Source organism: Aplidium turbinatum, chromosome 2 (assembly GCF_918807975.1).
Source record: "Aplidium turbinatum chromosome 2, kaAplTurb1.1, whole genome shotgun sequence".
NCBI classification, from domain to species: domain Eukaryota; kingdom Metazoa; phylum Chordata; class Ascidiacea; order Aplousobranchia; family Polyclinidae; genus Aplidium; species Aplidium turbinatum.
The window spans coordinates 24317572-24338982 of record NC_137473.1 but is presented as its reverse complement, the minus strand read 5'-3'; the positions used below and the strand labels follow the sequence as shown (position 1 = coordinate 24338982).

Here is a 21411-nt window from a genome sequence, read left to right as displayed (position 1 = left end):
TGGGCCATTTCGTAAAAAAACTCTCAAGTCATATTTAAAAACTCAGACATTCAAGTTAATTTCTGTTCAACTTTCAGTATTGAGGTCTTAAGCTTTAGTTCGTAGTAATTTCCAACTTTTTGGACGCATTGATTCTTTTGGAATTTTTCATTCTTCTCCTATAACATTAAGTAAGCAACATATGCCTGAATAGGTTGCTTTTATGATCACTCAGTTTGCACATTCTTTGTTGAACTACTACCGCAGTCAAATTCTTTGGATAAGCTACTGTACAGTAGTTATAGCTTAGGTCATGTAAAGTTGTCACAATGTAATGTAATGTAAAGTTGTCTACTGCCTACACTAATGCCATTCTCTGTATGGAGGCTAGTTTATCAGTTCTGATATCAGCATTGTGTTCGTTTGTTCTTATGCTGTAATGCAGTGGTCTTCAACCTTTTTAAGCTAAACAACCCCAATTCAACAGAAAATGGAATCCTAGTTTTCATGCGACCTCATTTTGTTTTCCGGTATGGGGAACAGCATTTCAAGTGGGCTAATGCTGGAAATAAATAACATAAGTATGCGCAGATTATACAAAATTATAGAAAACTGCGAGTATACAATTATACATGTATTTCGAAATGATTGTTTTTAAGATGTTTTCATTGACACATGATTTTGATCTCTCGTTAGGCCTGCCAGAAAACCGCTAAAAGGTAAGTTATATGGCCGTAACTACAGTCGGCTGTGAACATAACTGCATGTCATGCGCTACTTCAAATCGATTAAAATGCTTTGTTTCTAATGTAGTCCTTGCGTTGAATCTTGCTTCACAAAGCCAAGTGGATGAAAACTGGATGAGTACTTAAATAACAAAACTTGATATACTTGGTAACGTTGAGTACACTAACATCCAAAGGAATACATTTGCTGGGATCTTTGGGTGTTTTACTTTAAACGGTTTGCTACATCAGCTGTCATTTCTGTAAATTCTTGCGCACTATCGAGGGGCAGTTCCGGCAAATTTTTGAGAGATATAGGATCTATTATGTCGTCTTGTTCTTTGGACGGCGTCAGGATGTCGCCATACTAGTGTTCAAACTCTTTGCTAAGCTGCTAAAGATATCCAAGTATGGTATTTTGGACAGATACAACTCGGTCGACACTCGACAATGTATTGTTGCAGTTCTGGAAACTTGTCAAACTTATTTCGTTTCCAATAACATTGCTGCAAGATAAGTTTTTTGTAGAAAGCGATTATTTTGGCAGTGTGATCAATAATAATTGTAAAGCCAACACCTTGCATGGATTGATTCAAACAGTCCAGTGATCGGCTAAGTAAGCCACGTTTGCAATGATGTGCTGCGACGTCAATACACGTAATAATCATCTCGCAAATTATTTTAAAAAGAAAAGACTTAATGTTGAACATACCAAACAACTTTTAATTTAAATCTCAATAACAAACCTACCAATTAAAAAAGCTGGACTGGCAAAAAAGCCCAAAAACATGCAACCTGCAAATTAAAAAGTATACTCAAACTCAAAATGATGAAACCAGTTCAAGCACGCATAAGTTGCGCTAAAATTCTAAAAAAATTAAATTTCTCTCCGGTTGGGAACCCCTTTTTAGGGTTGTAAAAGCAGCACTCAAATTTTATTGTAAGATATTTCACCTACTATGCTACAAAACATTTATATATGTATTGCTGTAGCAAAGTACGTAATATATAAGCTATTAACTATACGACTGTACGTACAAAGGTGATAATAGAAGCATATCCTACAAATAGAAATTTAATAATAGGAACAAAGCGACCAATGAACGTAAAAAATATTACACAAACTATGTACCCAAAATGTGATTGCTGCTGAGTGGTTTGATAAGGGTTGACAGGTTCCATACTGTATTGTGCGTACCTCAGCCCATGGGAAGAGGATTGGCCGCTCTGCTGTTGTTGGTGGTTGAGCGAGTTGGCTGCAAGGGACAACTCGTAATCAGGGTTTGAAATATAGCCTACTCGTACAGGTGCACAAAACGCAAAGTAATTTACATACATTTAGGTAGTTCAAAAACGACCACAAACAGTGTTAATGTTCAAATTAGGCTGGCCTCGTGCTTGTGGGTCATTAATGCCTGTCAACTGTAGTGCAACTATCATTCGTCTATGCAAAGGAAGTTATTTTCACACGAGTCAGTTCAATCATATATAGCTAAAAATCGATTTCGATCAGCTAGAAGCTAGATCATCTTCAGCTAAGCTCAACTGAAGATGATCTAGCTTTACATTTTTAGCTATATAGATATATTATGATTGAACTGACTTGTGTGAAAATAAATTCATTTGCATTACAAGATATGTAACCGTGTCGTTCATAATCATATCAAGCATTGTTGTGGGTTGGACAGTGGACACCTGTCAGTAGATATTTCATTTTCTTGGTATCATTCGTCTACTATTAAAAGCAATACATGCTATAAGTAGGGAATGGAAAATGGAATAAGATGGTATGGGATTCCGCTAAGGAAACTTATGTTTAAATTTTTTATGTTTTAACGCTCTTATGTTTAAATTTTTTACGTTCAACCATTGTAAAATAGTTGTGATTTTTTAAAGCGCAAGCAATCTCTTCAAATTGGATCAAGTCATCGGGCCAGCCTAGCAAGACTGCTAAACTCAAAAATAGTTGGCCTTGCGATCTGCTGAAAAGCTCATCTGGTGAAGCTGTGCAACTGTATGAACTCCAAACCTAAAAATGCTGTGCTTACGGGGTATTGCAGATTCAGTGCTACATACTAATTATTGCTCACTAGTTTAATTACCACTCACATGAAACGCCTGTTAAATTTTAAGAAATTTTTGGTCCGCGAGTTAAAAAGTTAGCCAATAGCCACCCATACATTAACCAATAGCTCAGAAACAAACTTCTTGCAGAAAAGAGTAGACGTTAGCAAAGGCTTAGAATAAGATTTCATTTGTACAAGCAAGCCTATCAATTTTAGTAACTTTTCCATACAAAGCTGCACTTTGCCGAGAAAATAAATATGTAATAAGTACAGTACAAGCCATTAGTCACCACTTACCAGACATAATTGGATTTATCATTTGCTGATCATTCGAAAACCAACCGGCTCCCATGGCCTGATGCTGTTGGTACATGGGCTGGGCCGCATATTCTACAAACCCTTGACCCTGAACCCAAAAAATCAAAGTTTATAAGAACCTTTGTTGGCACGGCCACATTAGCAAATAACTAATATTTTTTTCCTCTTAAAAGGTTTTATTATATATTTATATTGTAAAATAGGAAAATACAAATTCGCCATAACTCTCTGTCAAAAACAGCTATGTTTTATGACGGGATTCATTTGGAAAACTTTAGATAATTCTGATAGTTTTTGATAGGCTATAAAACTAAATATAAAATACTGGTCAATCTGATGTTTCAGAACTGCTTTGAAGCAAACTAACGAGAATAAAACGTAAAACACTTATTTCTGGATTATACAAAAACAGAGCAACATAAACATTTGATAAATAAGTTGCCAGAGTTTACATTTATTACATTGCTGATTGCTCTAGATTTTAGAGTGATCTCCCATCTTTCTATCTGCCATGAAAAATAAAATTTTAGCGAAATACAGTCGAATAATTTTTTTTGATAATAGTTGAGCAATTTAGGGTGGCTCGTTTTTGAACTTTTTTTTTAAATTCTCTCGGGGTAGTGGGGAAATGGTGCCAATGAGTGAGAAAACGCTCATGACAAAATTTGAGATTTGTAAAAAATTGTCTTCAGCTTCCTCATGGGGCCCAAAAATCGGGTCAAAAACGCAATTTTTTTCAAAAATATTTTTAGTTTGGGTAGATACAATATTGTTTAGATATATCTAATTAGCCTAAGAACAAAAATTGGAGTCATTTGAACTATTCCTTCAGCTTCCTCACAGCTTCTGAAAATTTCCATTTTTCTGAAAATTTCGCATTTTTGTGGGTGGTTACATGATACATAATTGCATTAGACATTTTGCCAGCTATAAAACGTCATTGTATTTCTCTTTATAGACCTGCCCTGAGCTGTTGCGTCATTTTTTAATGAAATTGGGTTAATTTAGTAGAAAAAAGTGACGTCTTTTATTTGAATTTACGTCACTGACGAAGTTTGTAGTTATGTAACCACAAACAAAAATGCAAAATTTTCAGCAAAATGAAAATTTACAGAAGCTGTGAGGAAGCTGAAGAAATAGTTCAAATGACTCCAATTTTTTTTCTTAGGCTAATTAGATATATCTAAACAATATTGTATCTATCCAAACTAAAAATATTTTTGAAAAAAAATGCGTTTTTGACCCCATTTTTCGATTTTTGGGCCCCATGAGGAGGCTGAAGACAATTTTTTACGAATCTCAAATTTTGTCATGAGCATTTTCTCACTCATTGGCACCATTTCCCCACTACCCCGAAAGAATTAAAAAAAAAAGTTCAAAACAAGCCACCCTATATGAGCATTGTTATGGTTCTTTCTATCTCATACACATATAGAGACTTTGGAAAGATTGATGACGTAGTTTATTGGGATATTAAATAGTCAAATAAATGGTCGAATAGTTCTACTTGTAAGTGTGGAAAGAAATTCTTGAATGACTTTAACAAATGGTTTAGCACAGCGGTTCTCAACTGGTGGGCCATGGCTCATTAGTGATACATGGAAAGATTTTGCAGTGGGCCACAGACCTATTTAAAAATTTGCCAGTTAGTGAAAAATTTAGTTTTATTTGTGTTACTATAGGCAATTTTACACTTGTGTGTTTGGTTTAATTGTTTTGATTGTAGCATTAGCAACAATGAATGGCGATTGATGCTGCTGTAATTTGCTGCAGAATGGTAATTTCCATTCTAATTATTCAAAAAATAATTTTGGTGGCGTGATGTAATCAATGCCGTCTGTTGCATAATATAAGAACGTTGATTTTAAGCAACTACAACAGTGTGGTTCTTACAGGGAGCCAATTGGCTCCGTAAGGTGAAATTTTTAAAAAGGGAGAAATAATCGTGTTGAAAGGAATTGGGAAAAAATGTAAATCAAATGTAAATTTATCTAAATCATCTACTGAAATGGTTAATTTATGACTGAGCACATAGTTTTAAATCAACGTCGAGTTTTTACAAAACTTTATGATCAAGTCATAGCCTAACTGAAAGAGGTAGCGTACTGAAATTTGTGCAGATCTGTTTTTAGTATTTTTTGTGAATTATTGTGGGGAAAAATTGACAATAGTTGTGTCTTTCAAAGAAGGAATACGCATTAATGTTGAGAACCATTGTGACTACAAGTTGGTCAATAACTTTCAGGAGCACGCATCTCATTGATGCACTGTATAATCTGTTTTGGAACATTTTCTGCTGTTTTTTTGTTTTTAAATCTATTTTGAAGTTTTTTTCTCGCATAAACAATTTATAGGGCATAAGAATTTTTGTGCAACGAAAATGGACCACGAGAGAAAAAAGGTTGAGAACCACTGGTTTAGCAGTTTTAACAATTAATCAAAAATAGCTCTAAACAGCGCTTGTTTAATCAGCTCCAAATACAAATGATATCAACCACAACTCTATACAATCATCTACCGTACAACTTCTAATAATATCAACTCTCATGCAACTTTCTTCTTGGTCACGATTTGCAATAACATCAACTCTCATCTATTTATAATTTCTGATCATCTCATAATTTCAACATCAATAGTAATACGTTACGTCAAACTGTTCCTTCAACTTAAAGAAGTTTCTTGATTTGCACCATAGGGTTGTAAAATTCCCGGAAATTTTCAGAGCCGAAACTTTCCATGGAAATTTTGGGAATAAACGGGAATTTTGGGAAACTTTCAAAACAATCTTAATTTGATGCTGATACAGGAAAATAATGGCCTTATACTGTTTAGATTACAAGTACTGACTGACATATAACTAAAATACTTAAGAACATACAAACACATGGTTTAGTTTAATAACTCCAAAAATGAATCATTACCAATCCGTTTTTTTACAAAGAAAAACAACACTGAGTCAGTTACAAAGTCATTGTTCTAGTTGCTGCCGGTTAGCATCACCTCCTGCTCGGCTTCTTCAGATGATGTACTAATGACTGTGCTGGCAGCGCCACCGACTTCAGAGTCAACTTCAATTTGAGTTGACATGTCTTCACACGGCTTAATCCATGCCAAGTTTGACATGACTGATACTAGTTTTTCCACTCTTTCACTTGTGAGCCTATTGCGGACCTTGGTGTGAGTGTTTCCAAATACTGACCAGTATTTTTTAAATATTGAAAAATTATGCACAAGCCTCATTCTTATTAACACTAAATTAGTATTTATAATTAAATTAAATAAGAAATGCTTAGGTTTTTAATATTTTTTTCTGGTTGATGAAATATTTAACAAATGTTTTAAACATAATAAATGCCAAATTTGAAAATTCCCAATATTCCCGAAAACTTTCCACCACTTTACAACCCTCACGTACGCAAAATCTTCTATAGCAAGTTTCGCAATACGGGTGACATAACATTTGAGCAAAAGGTTACCTTAGGACAATAAACGACAATAACACATTTGCAAGAATTACTCAATTAAAATAGCACACTTATGCAAAAACATATAATGTAGCCTGCCAAACCACTTATTCATTTTATGTATATTGCATATTTAATTCCTGATGAGGACACACGTACGACGTACGTGTCGAAAACGTTTGAGTTTATTTTAATTATGTTATATTTTTTGTGTGTAAAAAAGTATGTTAAACAAAATATAAATTAATACTGTCTCTTTAAATCTTGGATGCCATTGACTGTTTGGAGCAAATTTTTGGAGTTCTCTTCTTGCTAAGGTAATGAAAAAATAAACTTTGATTCCTCCATCAAGAGTTACGGTTTTGTTAATTGCGATCTTTTGTTTGTCAGCTATCTTGTTTTGCATAAAATCACAAGAATACAACATGTTACAAATACCTGCTGTACAGATTGGCCTAGGGAATTCCCAGAAACATCTTGTAATTCAGAAACACCATTCATTTGAGTGTATTGCTTCGCATGCCCCCCAGAATCTCCATCTTCGGCCTCTTCACTTCCTTCTTCCTCTGTTACAAAATAACTAGAATTTAGTCGCCTTCAAACGGATATAATTTTAGTTAATTATTAATTAATGTGCATGTCTTCTTGGGTGAGGCCGCCGCAGGTCATGATATTTGATCAGGAATAGTAGCCAGTGGATTGTGCATTAATCCACCGGTGTGAAGCCGACATATCCATCCTGGAGTAAGTATATTGGACATTGACAGATGATGTGGTTTACAGTCTGAGGGCCTAAGCCACGTGAATAAGATGGTGAGTCGGCAAGGCTCAGTTGGAGCATATGGCAATTAAAACGGCCTGCCTCAGTACATAAGGGGTTGAGCTTTACCCAGGGCCATGTTAACCGAGGGTTCATGGCTATTAAGGGGGCACTTATTTTAGTCTCTCTAATGTATTTTATATCTGATAAAAAAGATAGAAATACTGCAACAAAGCTCGATATTCTTTTGCTATCATGCAATCGTATTTACGGCTTTCCACACATCCAGCTGGACCACACAGGTCAGGGTGTTCAGGAATGGTCCACTTTTAAACCTTAGATGGCTTTATTGGCTTGGACTCTTTTAGAAGATCTGCATTCGTTAGGAAACTCCACAAAGCTGATTTTTTGGAGCTACTTGATTAGTGGTTATGTTGAAGCACTGGGTCAATACTCAATAGTCACTGGACAGTGGACACTCAGTCATTTTTCTTTTCCCTGCTTTTAGTTTAGTATTTAAAAATGAAGAAAAATTGCACGTTTTAGAAAGGGCTCTCATTGGTACCAAGCTCAAATTACCCTGTAAAAACGACCTTAACAGCATCCTGCTGAAACCAGTCGCAGAATCAAACTAACTGATGAAGATTAAACCAATGTAGATTGTAGGCCATATTCATGTTTGGGAAGAGATGAAATGCATGATCAACTTTTTTTCTGTAGTTATATTGCTTTGACAAAGTACTGTACAGTGTACAATGTACATACAATATAATGTGGCTAATATCTTTAAGTTACTTCAAATAAGTGCCATTCTGACGCAAACTGCTGCATTGTCGGCATAGTTGCCTAGATTCTAGTCCAGAAAATGTGAGAGAATTTGTTCTTTGTTATTTTTTCTATATAAAAAGAGTTTGGAACAGTAACGTAATGCTTCTATACCCAATTTTTAAACAGGTCCATGCTTTGAGAAACATTTTAGACACTATCACTACAAATAAAGGCCCACTTGTGAATAAAGGCTCACTTTAAGGGTGGGCAAGACGGTGCTCGCATGGCCCTGGCTTTACCCATTCCTTCTGTAATTCTGCCCTGGGTTGCGATTTGGTACTAGGCCTATTACTTCCTAGACAACCACTTTATCTGGTCCAGATCTGGTACCCGCCCTGGTAAATAACTGGAGTGAATAAAGTGGCTGTCTGGGTTCCCTCGAGATAACATAGATAAAAAAGATTACATCAATAGCTTTAAACATACGATGCTAACATTCAAGTGGGGACTTCATTACACCCAAACCCGTGTAATGCATAATTATATAATGTGCTGTATGTGCTGTAATGTGCTGTATAATGTGCTGTAATGCATAATTATATAATAATGCAATATGTAAGCATAATTATCAGCATCAGTGGCAGCTCGAGATCAATTGTAATGGAGGGGCTGCAATCTTCATGATTAGATATGTCTATTGGTCGATATGTTCATAACTTTCTCAACGGACTCACTCTATTAAATGCTTCATTATTCAAGTTGTCGGAAATCCGCAAAAATTGAATTTGACTGACCACTATGATTGAACAAACATTATAAAATATCCAATAATAACAAGATGTTTACGAACATTATGTCTTACTTTAAAATAAAATTTATTCACCTATAAATTTTCATGTTGCAAAAATAACACTTAAATGTGAACAAATTAAAAGGCAAGGCATGTGAGAGTTGTTTTGAGGTATATCGTGGCTCCTGATCCTGAAAATGCACTTTTTCTCAAACTGGCTCTAGTCTTTGAGATATAACAAAATTACTTTTTTTGCAGTTGCAAGTACTCTTAGACTTAACGTCATGTCGTTAATTAGCCTACATGGAGAGAACAGGAAGTTATCCCATGCACATTTCAGACTAATATAAACAGATAATTGGCATCATACGACTCTTTTTCTGGTTTTAAGCGGCTCTTACGCTGAGTATAACTCATCTAAGTCGACTTTGACCAGGTCTGCAATTTGCTAAAAATCCACTAAGAAGCAGCTTGTGTTAAACTATTAAATTTAGACAAGGTTGTGAGTGAAGGCTGTCATGGAAATTGTCAACTCCATTTTTACACATGTGCTCAACTGCAGGCAACTCAAGGATATTATCACTAAACTGGACCAAGGGTTTTCAGGTGACCTTGCCTTTTTCAATTATGCCGAGCCCTCCGATGCTCATTTAATTATTCATGGATTTAGCTGTTTTAGTTGACATGCTGCGTGTGTCAGTATGACAGTTTAAGTTAAAAATGCTGGGACCTTAAAGAATGCAGTGGACCATAATATTCTGGTAGCCGTGTCAGATCCTGGGAGGGCTTAGTTGGGTCTGTACTTAATTCTTCACCAGGAAGGATTTTGTTATTCCAAAAGTTCTGCCACTCTTGTTGTAATATTAATTGGAGATGAGTCAGTTTCGTAGAAGGGGTGTCTTAATTTAAGTCGCAAAGTTTTTGGGGCTTGGTTTATTTGTTAAACTACTGGAAGATTTTCTGCTGAATTCAGAATTTGTTGGTGCATGTTAGAAATTGCTGCCGATCTTCTACTTGCCGTTTTACCTCTTGAAAGACGATTCATTTATCAGTGGGTAAAATCACAGCGGGTTGGATCATGTTGTAAGCTTTTAAGTTCGTTTTCAATTCTTCACAATCATGACCTACTAGAACAGTGCTAATCAAACGCCGGTACGCGTACCGGTGGCATATTTACAAAAGGTTCCCTATTTTGTGCCTATCTCGAAAACTGACCAATCAGAAGCCGTATCGCTTTCTTACGTCATTGCGTCATTTACGTTTTCTTTCTTTGGTCTTCTGCTAGTTGTCTTAATGTCTGGTACAGGAGCAGGCTGGTAGGTTAAAGTTCGCAAGTTTGTCAGTTAATTGAAATGAATGAAAGCGCGCATAAAATAATTATCAATGAAAAATGAGTTAGTGTAATTTTCTTGGCACTCGATGTAGCAGTTATAGCAAGTTAGTCAGTTAACTGTAGCCTACTGGTGCAAGTGAAATTGAGCCTGACAAATTGGCAATGTTAATTTTTTTTTTTTTTGGTAGCCTAACCTAGGCAATTGCTGGCATCATGGCTTCTCAGGTAGCCTACCACCTGTGCAATTGGTAAAACGGTTAGAACGTTGCAAACTTGAGAAAGCCTGTGCAATTAATATCTTTACCAAGCTGGCTAATAAAACCACAGATAGTCTAGGCTGGTTGCCAGGGTCAGCAAAGTTGCCAAAGTTTAAAAATGAACAGCTGTTTCGAATATTGAAATTAAGAGAGCGAGGAGGTTCTGCTATTAACATTTTCTATTTCTACGCATAAATTCGTTGTCCTTGAAAGATTTTTGATTTCATCAGAATTGTAAGGCATGCAGTGCATGTATGGACTGGAGAATACGCCACTGATTTAAGCAATGTTTTATTAAAATTGCACACATTTTGCCCCCTAAAGTGGTTCTGTACGGTTATAGCTGTAGGCCTAGGCTATAATAAGAAGTATATAAATCAATATTGGCTAACTAAAAGGCTAGCTTGTTAGTAGTCCAGAAAGTTATTTATAAACAAAAGTATATACATACATATGTTAAATTTTCGTAGCAATCCAAGGTTTTAATCGGATCTTTCATTTAGGTTTTATTGTGATTAATTCAGTGCTTTAATAATCTATATTTGTGAAATGGGGTTTGTGTGTTGTGTAACAAGCTGTAAAAGTGGGTACAAGTCTTGCAAGACTGCAGTGAAAGTACCAATGTTTTAATTTCCGAAAGATGAAGAAATGAAAAAAAGATGCTGCCTGTTTCATAAATTTAATTGCAAATGTGTGGAAAATCATGTCTGTTACAACACCTACAAAAGGTAAGAATAAGATCAAAAGAATGGCTTTAGTTTGATTGTTACATTTAATTAATTAGATTGAAATTGTGTAGAGCAGGGGTCGGCAACCTACGGCCCGCGGGCCGGATCCGGCCCGCCAAGCAAAATTATCCGGCCCGCAGCATTTTTGCAAATTGTAGTTGGCGGGCCAAAACGAACATCCCATTATTTTATGCTGCCATTTGGTTTTACATAACCGAATTAAGATTACTAAATGTTATGTAAAACTTTTGCAATTTTTACTTTTTCATATTTATCCGTAACGCTCACTTGTAATCACGTAGCCTGTGTACTTATGCCGCAACAATGCTTAGTTAGGGCATTGTCGCCATTTTGAATTTCCTTGATATTCTTTCTCTGCGAACTGCATTTTAGAGAGAGCGACGTTGCAGGCCTGACAGATAGTTTGATAGATTTGAAGTTTTAAGAATTAGTTTGTTTGAAGGTTGATAATTTAGAAATATGTGTAGCTTAGGAAGCAGGAATTGGCCTTTTTAGTGACAGCCGGTCCAGACTTTTAAATTACTTTATTTTTTAGAGTTATAATTTACTCCCAGTTCCATTTTTCCGTTTTTTTCAACAAGTGATTCTTGTCTTTGAAGAATTTGCTGCTTGTTAGAATCCACCAAGCATAGGAAATTATCACAAAGCGCCTTTGTACCAGGGTTGGAAAAAATCATGATTTTTTAAAAAAATCAGATTTTTTTGATTTAAATCGGATTTTTTTGATTTAAATCAGATTTTTTTGATTTTTTTTATATAAAAAAAGCGTCGAGTTTACTTGGGGGAAGAGATCATTTTAGTAAGATAGCAGAATTATTTTTAACCCCTTGATTGATTGAAAGGCTTTGCTTTGCAAGTGTTTAATCATTTTTATTATCATATTGTAGGCTAGCCTGTCTATTGCACATATTTTTAAGTAGGTGTGATATGTTGCTTTATACTAAATCATAATGTGCATAAAATTATCGAGATTGAGATACGTCTCAGACTATCATCTCACTACACTAAGATCTTTCCTTACGTTTGAGCACACATCACTTTGCTTTTTTGCTCAACTGATGCATAGCCTACAACCAGACTTTTTGCCAAGAAAGTTTAACTGTGTAATATAATTATGTTACCGACGTACCATATCAAAACAATAAAAGTTCAGATGACACAAAAATTGCCGTTTATTTTGCATTGAGAAGTTTGTACATAAATACAAGCTCGCCAGCTTTTGCAGTGCCCAATCGATTTCAAACTTCTGATTGAACCAGACCAAAAGTGGAAAAAACTCGCTCAAAAACTATGTTTAGTGAACAACACTGTTTGTGAACTGCCAAGTAAACTAAGTTGCCTTTCAAAACATGCATAGCCTATAGCCTTACGTATTAAAATATAACTTTTGTATTACAGAGAAGCAGTGAAACGTTTGTTGATGTATTTATTTTTATTTTAGCAAATAAAAAATCATTTGATTTTTTTAATTGATTTTTTTGATTTTTATTGTTTGATTTAAATCATGATTTAAATCAATGATTTAAATCATTTGATTTAAATCAACCAACCCTGCTTTGTACCCGCGACCTATCGATCACGGGTCGCTTTGTTATAGTAAACTAGGTTTGGGGCAAAATTTAGCTTAAGCTTGTAGAAGGTAGCATCAAGGTACTTGGCAGTTTCACCTTGAAGTCCGGTTATATTAGCCTATTTACTGCATGCTAGTTGCAGGCTACATGAGTTGCGTTAGTAATAGTCAATTAACCGTATATTTAACGGCAAGTTGAGAACACAACTTACTGATGACCACTTGCAAGATGTTATGATTCTTGCCTCATCCAACCTATCACCTGACCTTCAGAAACTTTCTAGCAGGAAACAACATCAAATATCACATTAATGTTGTGCTGTCAATAAATAAAGTACTTGGTGTTTTTCGTTACCAATTGTTACTAATTTTCTTTATATTAATCTATATAAGCCTATAGTAGCTAAATATGGAGATACTCTTGATAAGAACGCCAATTTTAACAATATTATGAAAAGTAAAGAAAACGGAAGTGCAAATGGAAAACTTGTACGGCCCGTTGACATCTGCGCAGTTTTGTTTTGGCCCGCGACTGAAGAAAGGTTGCCGACCCCTGGTGTAGAGGGACAACAGTACTTATTACGGTTCAGCAAATAAGTTTTGCTCATTTATTCACTGTCTTCTGACTTTAATTCGAGGCAAAAACGGTTCGTTTTGGCGAGGATAGTAGGTCTAAATTGTATGTTGTGTACCAATGGATGTACACTACTCAGAAATTGCTAATGTGCACTGTATTTTTTCAGCTTTTTGAAAAAGAGATGAGATGTGTTCTCCAATTGAATCTGATGGAATCAAACAACAACCGAGTTTGACCTTCTTGGGAAAAGCTAGAGATCTATTTATACTTTGGAAAAAAAGAAACCTTTCTGGGCTCACTTCACAGACATTTACTGCATGCATTCAGACCATGGGTTCGGTTCCAGAGTTCGCGCAACATTGATAACCAACCATCATTTCACCTATGTTATTTGTTATACCTCACAGCCAATGGAGTTGCTACTCTCATATACACCTTAACATTTTTTTCAAGCGTGCTTGGTATTGTACTGTAATGTTTATTGTATGCTTACTTCACATTTATTTACAACCAATCGTATGAAGTGAGTATTGGTGAAGTTGCTGTTGTATTCTTATTGAATAAGATCAAATTTTCATTGATTAGCAATACCTTATTGTGGCAGGGTAGATTGTTTATCAGTGTGTTGTGATTTGACTACATAATCTCCTGGTCATTCCGGACTATTTTTGATGGCCATATCTTGAAGAAGTATTTGCTTATTTTTTATTTCTTTTTTTTAACATGTGATATATTTTATTAAATACAGGTCATCTTTACGAAGCAGACACAAAATGCTGACTTTTAATAAGTAATCACCATATCTACGAAGGGATAGGCCTATAGCTGTTTGCATGATTAACTGTCTTAGTCATTGATTAAAGGGGACCTGAAATGAAAAATTAAAATTTTTTTGGTGATTCTTTACTGTTTAAGTATTATATTTTTCGAAAATTTTTTTTGATATGCCTTTTTGTTTGGGAGTTATAACCAAATGAAAATCGGCCACCTGATGGCGCTATGTGTCTTGTGACGTCATCGGCTGGCAACCAAGTAAACAGCTTCACGCATTTGCCTTAGAAACGTCGCATAAGTCATTGTACATGTATATTGAGCATAAACAAGATGTCTGAAACAAGACAAGGATTTCTATTTGAACCAAAAAGACGGCGACTTGACAGCGAAGAACATCATTCTGATTCGTGCTCTGACAACACCAGTTCGGACTGCAGTCGGATGGAAAATTTGCATTGAAAAAAATGCAGGAAAATAATTTGCTTGAATCAAGTGGTTTATATCAACTAAAAGAAGCCTATGTATTCAGAGTTGCCTAATATGCCTACCCTGCCAATGTTTTACTGTCCTACTGACCTGTTTCAAAGTCTTGTTGTTTTCTCGCTTTGCTATTCGATCCAAACGCCCGATCGTACTCACAGACCTGTACCTAGGTCGATCGAGTTTTGTGGGTACTGTATTGACAGTTGCTTTCACAGATCTTGAAAAATCAAAGACAGAAGAAACAGCTTCAGGGATGAGCAGGTGTCTGGACTTGGTGCTTTGTAGCTCTGCCTGTAGATCACGTTGGTAATTGCTGGTCAGAAAATGATTGCTGCACACACGGCAGTGCTTGTTTACAGGTGGGTTTCTGAGTTTCATCGCTGAGATCCATTTCTTCAGCTTGTCGTCATTATTCAGAGGTAAACGATGAAAGGATACCCCTTTGACGATTCCCCGGTTAGTACAACCGGGAGCCATACAAGAAGCCATCATTTTAAGGGCGTAAAAACTCCCTTAGCACAAAATTGTTCGCTGTTTCGATATCCTACGCGATTTGTTCCTTGTGTTTGCACGCAAAACAGTAGACCTTGGATGCCGCTTTGCCAGCCAATGACGTCATCAAAAATTTTGACCAATCAGAATCATTCAATTCAAAAAAGGTTTTTTCAGGTTTTCTAATTAATGGTAACACAAAAAATAAAAAAATTGTTGAAAAACGTTTTATTTCAGAAAGATCTACAAATACAAAAGCCATGTATTTTCGTTGCAGTGCACCTTTAAGTATATTTACGTCTACTTGTGTATATCACGAAACATAGTGTGGTCTAAATGGCGATATAAAGTAGATATTTACACTATAGAATATTTGACTTGGGTAAATTTGATCAAAGTGTTGGAAGCATTAATTACGTTGTTCAAATTGCTTGTATCATCAATCTTATCATTTACTTGCTTCCTTGATTGTTACTATTGCATGGTATTGTGCTCTGTCATGTTACACCATCTGATGTATCTTCTTAAAGAAGTAAATTGTAGTAAATGAATTTTATGCATAACGTTTATGTTTTCATCTTACCAATAAAGTATCCTTAAAGATGACAATCATATTCCATTATTCCAATCATATGCAGGACATATTTAAGCAGGATGAAGAGCAGCTGTTTACATTTGAATCATGCCAGGTGGTAAGATTATTGGTAGCCTATCAACGAGCTCCTGCAGAGCGTGCTCTTTGTGACCATAGATCAATATAAATATAACCTGTTTAAAGGTATGTAGCCTACACTGATTCTCTAGACAAGTTCCATGCAACGCACTTCTCTGCAGTGCCGTAGCAGCCACTTGGCGGTTCTGGCTCTGCGCCAGGGGCGGCAAAATGAGGCTGCACACATTGCACAGTGCACACAGCACGAGAAATGAAGTAATGCAAAAATAAATAAAAAGTAAAACAAGAAAATGATTTACAAAGAGACAGCAAGTACACCTTAAAAAATTTAAGGATATAACAACAGCTAAAAAGCTCGAGTTGCTTCTTGCGTGATGTTGGATAGCTGTAGCGTGTAGCCTGTACTTCGTCTGTTGTTCAATTTATAGTAACATTTATTACGTCATAAATCTAGAGGAGTTTCTCAAAGCTCAAAATGATAAAGCCGTATTTACGTTCCACCATGAATGATGATCGGCTATCAGCTCTATCGATTCTTTCTATAGAAAGAGATTACGTTCAAAACCTTCGTTTTGAAGATATTATCGCTGATTTTGCTTCGGCGAAAGCTCGAAAAATTCAATTTTGAGGCGGCTATTGATCTATTATTTGCCTAATACATTTGTTGTCCATTTTTTGTCTTTTATTTTGTCGTTGAGTCTTCCACATTTTTCTTTTATTTCATTAGAAAAACAAAGATATCCTTACTTAACGCCAACGGTTTGATTTCTAATATGCTTTGTATTTTGCATTTGGGTTGCAAACGCAGAAAGTTTTGAGTCAAAATTTGTAAATTATAAAGTCAAAATTTCAAGATTTCAACTTCAGTGAAATGTTTGCAACATATATAAGAATGAGATGTAGGGGTAAAATGCTTTCTTTTTGTCCGATAGTCCAAATCTAAAATTGCAGATAAAATGTATTGTAAGAATTGGATAATCATCACGGTTCATTACTGCACATTGTATATTCAGTGATTATTTGATATATACAAAAATATTACGAGATATAGCCTGCCACAGTACTAGCCTAGCGATTAGCCTGCCAGACAGCAGAGCAGACACGAACAGCGAGCAAACTAAGGTTGCCAGATGTTTTTAAAATTTATAGCCAAACTGCTACTGAAAAGTAACCCAGTCGTCAAAAGTGATGAAACAAGTCCAGAATATAGTCAAAGCTTTTTTTGTGAATATAAAACAAAACAAGAAAAAACGCCACAGCTAACATTTTTCCGCGACTTTGAAATAAAACTAGCCTAACTCCAGGGGAAAACCGCAGAACTGGCAATCCTGGAGAAAACCTACGAACTCGACGCAATCACGCAAAGAAACTTTGCAAATGAGTTGACGTAAGAAAGCGATACGGCTTCTGATTGGTCAGTTTTCGAGATAGGCACAAAATAGGGAACCTTTTGTAAATATGCGTACCGGTGCCGGTACGCGAGCACTTGGCTGCTGGTACGCGGTCAGTTAGGAGAAATTGTAAATTGAGTAATTTGTTTTATGTTGATCAGAACGTCTATATAATAATTTTTAGGCAACGATAATGTTCAATCTGCTTTCCCAGCTATAAACTGTTTGGTGGCCGCTACTACGACGACTTCCAGTTATGTCACAAAGAAATGTTATTTCGTAATTGTTATCCATTAGGCTATTTCAACAAAGTATCGCAATGTTCGAAGCGAGATGATCATCCTTTTTGTGTGTTTGTGCTATGTCCTGTCCACGTGCTGGACTATACCTGCAGCGTCCAGTAACGAGTAGAGAAGTGAGAGGCTCAATCGATCGGCCACACTCTGACTTCAAAATATCAGATGATTGTAATGAGTTGAGCATGTTTTTACATAGATTTGTTAAAGCTATAAACCTTGTTCTTTTTTAGAAAGTGAGTTAGCTGTTAGCCCATATTAGCCTATAAAAAGTATAATTTCAGCTAAGTTTTAGAAATGGCACAGCGTGGTCCTATGGACCATGGACAAATATATGAAGCAGAGACAATCAGTTTCAGACCTACATGATGATTCTGATTCAAACGAAAGTAATGCTGGAAGCACTGAGGTGACTTAGGTGTTGACTGTAAAAAGAAGTCGTTCAACATTTGTTCGAAAATATGATCCATCGTATTTAAAATTTGGCTTCATTGAATTATTAAATTAAATGAAGCAGAATATCCGAGTACGGTATCCAGAATTATTGAATTATTGGAAGCAGAATATCCGAGACTGTGTACCATGGCTATTAAAACTCTTCTTCCATTCCATTCTACATATCTATATGAAGCCAGCTTTTCTACCATGAGCTGTTTAAAGGGAAAACACAGAAACGCGTCGGATATCCATGCTCCTCTTTGAGTAGCCTTGTCTTCCATTGAACCGCAATTGGATAAGCTGGTTGCAAATAAGCAAGCGCACACTTCGCATCAAAACTCGAAAGACCATTAATAAAAGTGTTTTTTTACTTGTTTTTTTGTGTGTATTTGTTACAAAAGTAATAATGACTTTGCTCTTGTCTTTTTTTTGCAAATTGACCGGGACGCAGGGTTGGCCAAGGAGGTTTCCCCCACTTTAGTTTTACCCGGGTAAAACCCCGGGGGAAACTGGGAAAAACCTTTTGGGGGAAACTGGGAAAAAACTGGGGAAAACTGGGAAAAACTTGAGTTGTTAAAATTTGCAAATGTGAATGAAATAATGCTTACTCCTCATAGTTAATGTTTATTACCATCATAATAATAATAATAATATTGTATTCTGGTCCAGTACTCAACTACACATCGCAAATAACAATTGATAAGAAAACATAAATAAATAAAAATAATAAATTTTTGAAGATCATATTTTGAATGAACCTATAAGATTTCCTGTGCTCATCTTAAAAAAAAAAAAAATACTGTGATTTACTAATATCTAATAATAGATAGGTCCAATCATTAGTTTACATAGGTGAACCAGTATGTTATCAAGTCAGATGCTCCCCTGTGCCTAACATGCAGTCAGCGACCAAAATTGTAAATGTTGAACAACAAAAGCAAAAGAAAGAAAAGATTAAGAGCTGGTATAATCTCAGTCATTGATAACATGTCAACAGTCTTCATTGTCCACATTGAACAGCTCTTCATCTGGGGTTTCAGATTCTTTCCATCCAAAGTGTCTATAAACAATAAACATGCACTAATTTGGCAATCCTCTCATTGCCCAGTCTATTTCTTTGCTTTGTGTGGATTAAAGTCATGCTACTGAACAAGGGTTCTATGCCAGCACTGGATGGTGGACATGATGATATTGCCATCATCAATGAACAAAACTTCTTTACTGGCTCATTGTTTGCAACTTTTCTTATGTATTGCCAATATTTAAGTGGTGACAATTTTTTCATTGATTTGATAAAAGAGATGTTTGGAAAAATAGATGTATCCTTAATTCCTTAGTTTCATATCCTGCCAGTACGAGAATAAAATTGTCATTATTTTCAAAAACAAAGTTGCGTACAGTTTCTTGCTCATCTGCAGACAGTCATATATTTTTGAAACTGATCAACATTTTCTCCTTCATTTTTCTTTTCACTTTTCTCCTTCCATGAGAGTAGCACACTAGACATCATTTTTGAGGCTTTTTTTCTGTGGGAGGAAGCCTTTTAGGAAAGTGCTTGCCACTGAGGGACTCGGACTGGGAAGGCTATGTGGACGACATCTACTGCTTTCCGACAAGCGCTGGAAGATATCAGTTAGTTTGCAAGGTACAATTTAAACTTAAGCACTTAGTCACAACAGCACAACACTGACTGGCATGGTCTTTGGGCTGGAAGTAGAGCATCTGAATTCAATAAGAAATTACAATTGGTAGCTTGGTACTGCAAGCAGACAGTGAATCAGTACACATTGAGAGAGTGTCAAAAGAAAAACCTGAAATATCACTCTGTGATGATCCCGAGCTTTATCTATTTTATCTAAGTATTGATGCAATTCAGATGGAAAATGTCATTGGATAACAGATAAACAGCTGGCTAGTCATTTTATTGCATAAGAAGCTCCACAAACAACACATTTAGAAGTTTCGAGGGTTTCCCCCAGTTTTACCCGGTTTCCCCCAGTTTTACCCGGGGGAAACTGGGAAAAACCTCCCAGAGGTTTTACCCAACCAACCCTGCCGGGACGCCAAGTGATGGAAGGTGCTCAGCCGGTACACGGCGTAAAAAAGTTTGAGTAGCACTGTACTAGAACACGGCCAAATATGTTGTTATTTGAGAAATTTCTAAGAGTCTGAATTGTTACAATCATAGCCATGAAAAACCTGTCATCTTCCTATTTTCAAAAGTATGTAAAATAAGCAATATTAGCACTCAGGCATATATTTGGCTTGTTCAACCTGAGATTAGGCCTGCGCGTGGAGCACAGTTTACACAATGATAATGCAATATGTAAGACTTTCCAACTGCACCCTGGAGGTAGTATCACTTGGTGTGTCGCTTTTAGTGCATTTGCATGTTCTATTTAAAATATCAAGGATTTTTTGTGGATTCTATGTTGTAAGCTGTTGTTCATCCGACATGCCAATTTAAATGTTAGTTTATTTTGTTTTTTGCCAAGTTTAATTGTGCAAGTAAAATATGGCTTTTGGCGAAAGACCCTGCTATACAAAAAACCTAACGGCTCTATGACGAGACTACTGCCAGGATGCGGTTGGAAAGTCTTACATATTTTACATTATTATTGCATAGATTGTGCTTAACTTACATATCTAATCTCCTGCAAAACAAGTCAAAAATATGTCTAGATGCAAATATTAGTTATGTTACATAGGTAGGCTACTTCTTTAAGTGGGAAAATAGCAGGTTTGTCATGGCTATGGTTGTAACAATTAAGACTCTCAGAAATTTTCCCAAATAGCAACATATTTGGCCGTGTTACAATTAAATTGACCTGAATTCAGCCAAAGACAGTCATTTCTCCTTTTGAACGTTGTTCTAATGTTTTGCAATGTTGAAAAGATAAACACTGTTGTGATAAATGTGTCTTGTTTGTCATGACCAGTTTTGCCTACAAAACATTTTCTCAAGATTTCATTTGCACAGCGCACAGTGTAGGCCACAGTATTTGCTGAATTTGTGCAGAAGATATATGCAGTAGTGGCTTGTCAGCGATTAAAATACCAGAAACAAAAATAACAGTAAAATGGTCTCGATTAGGCAAAACTATATGGATTTTCATGTTACCAAAGCAGAAACAGCATGGTGATTGGTGAATGATGACGGTTGGTCACTGGTCAAATCGACTACAACAATAACTATTACAACAACAAAAAAATCAAAAACGTAAGTAGCTGTGTCTGTTTGGTCATGATTCTTTTGCAACTAACTTCACGCATCTTATTGTCTTATTGTTTGATATAAATTGTCTTTTTATACTATTGCGTAATGTAACGTTTCATTATTACTATTTAGTCTACCAGACACGAGTCTTTTCCGTTGCTCTACAAGCTGTTTAGCATCATCTTTTCCCAGTTGGTAGGCTAATGTGTGTGTGGAGCGAGTCTTCTCTCAGCTAAGTCCACCAAGGAAGGGAATAGACTTAGTGAAATGACGGTCAAATCACTACTACAA

The 21411-nt window shown here is 35.9% G+C and overlaps 1 protein-coding gene across 2 annotated transcripts in view; it reads right to left on the bottom strand.

The window, feature by feature from the left end:
• Nucleotides 1–21411, bottom strand: part of LOC145765148 (uncharacterized) — a 69033-nt gene that overhangs the window by 19891 nt on the left and 27731 nt on the right. For both annotated transcript variants that reach the window (XM_082576917.1, XM_082576918.1), the window contains exons 8-10: nucleotides 6991–7118; nucleotides 3068–3176; nucleotides 1837–1960 (exon numbers count right to left, since the gene is read on the bottom strand). In XM_082576917.1, coding sequence (XP_082433043.1) covers nucleotides 1837–1960; nucleotides 3068–3176; nucleotides 6991–7118 — 361 coding nt within the window. The remainder of the gene's footprint in view (nucleotides 1–1836; nucleotides 1961–3067; nucleotides 3177–6990; nucleotides 7119–21411) is intronic.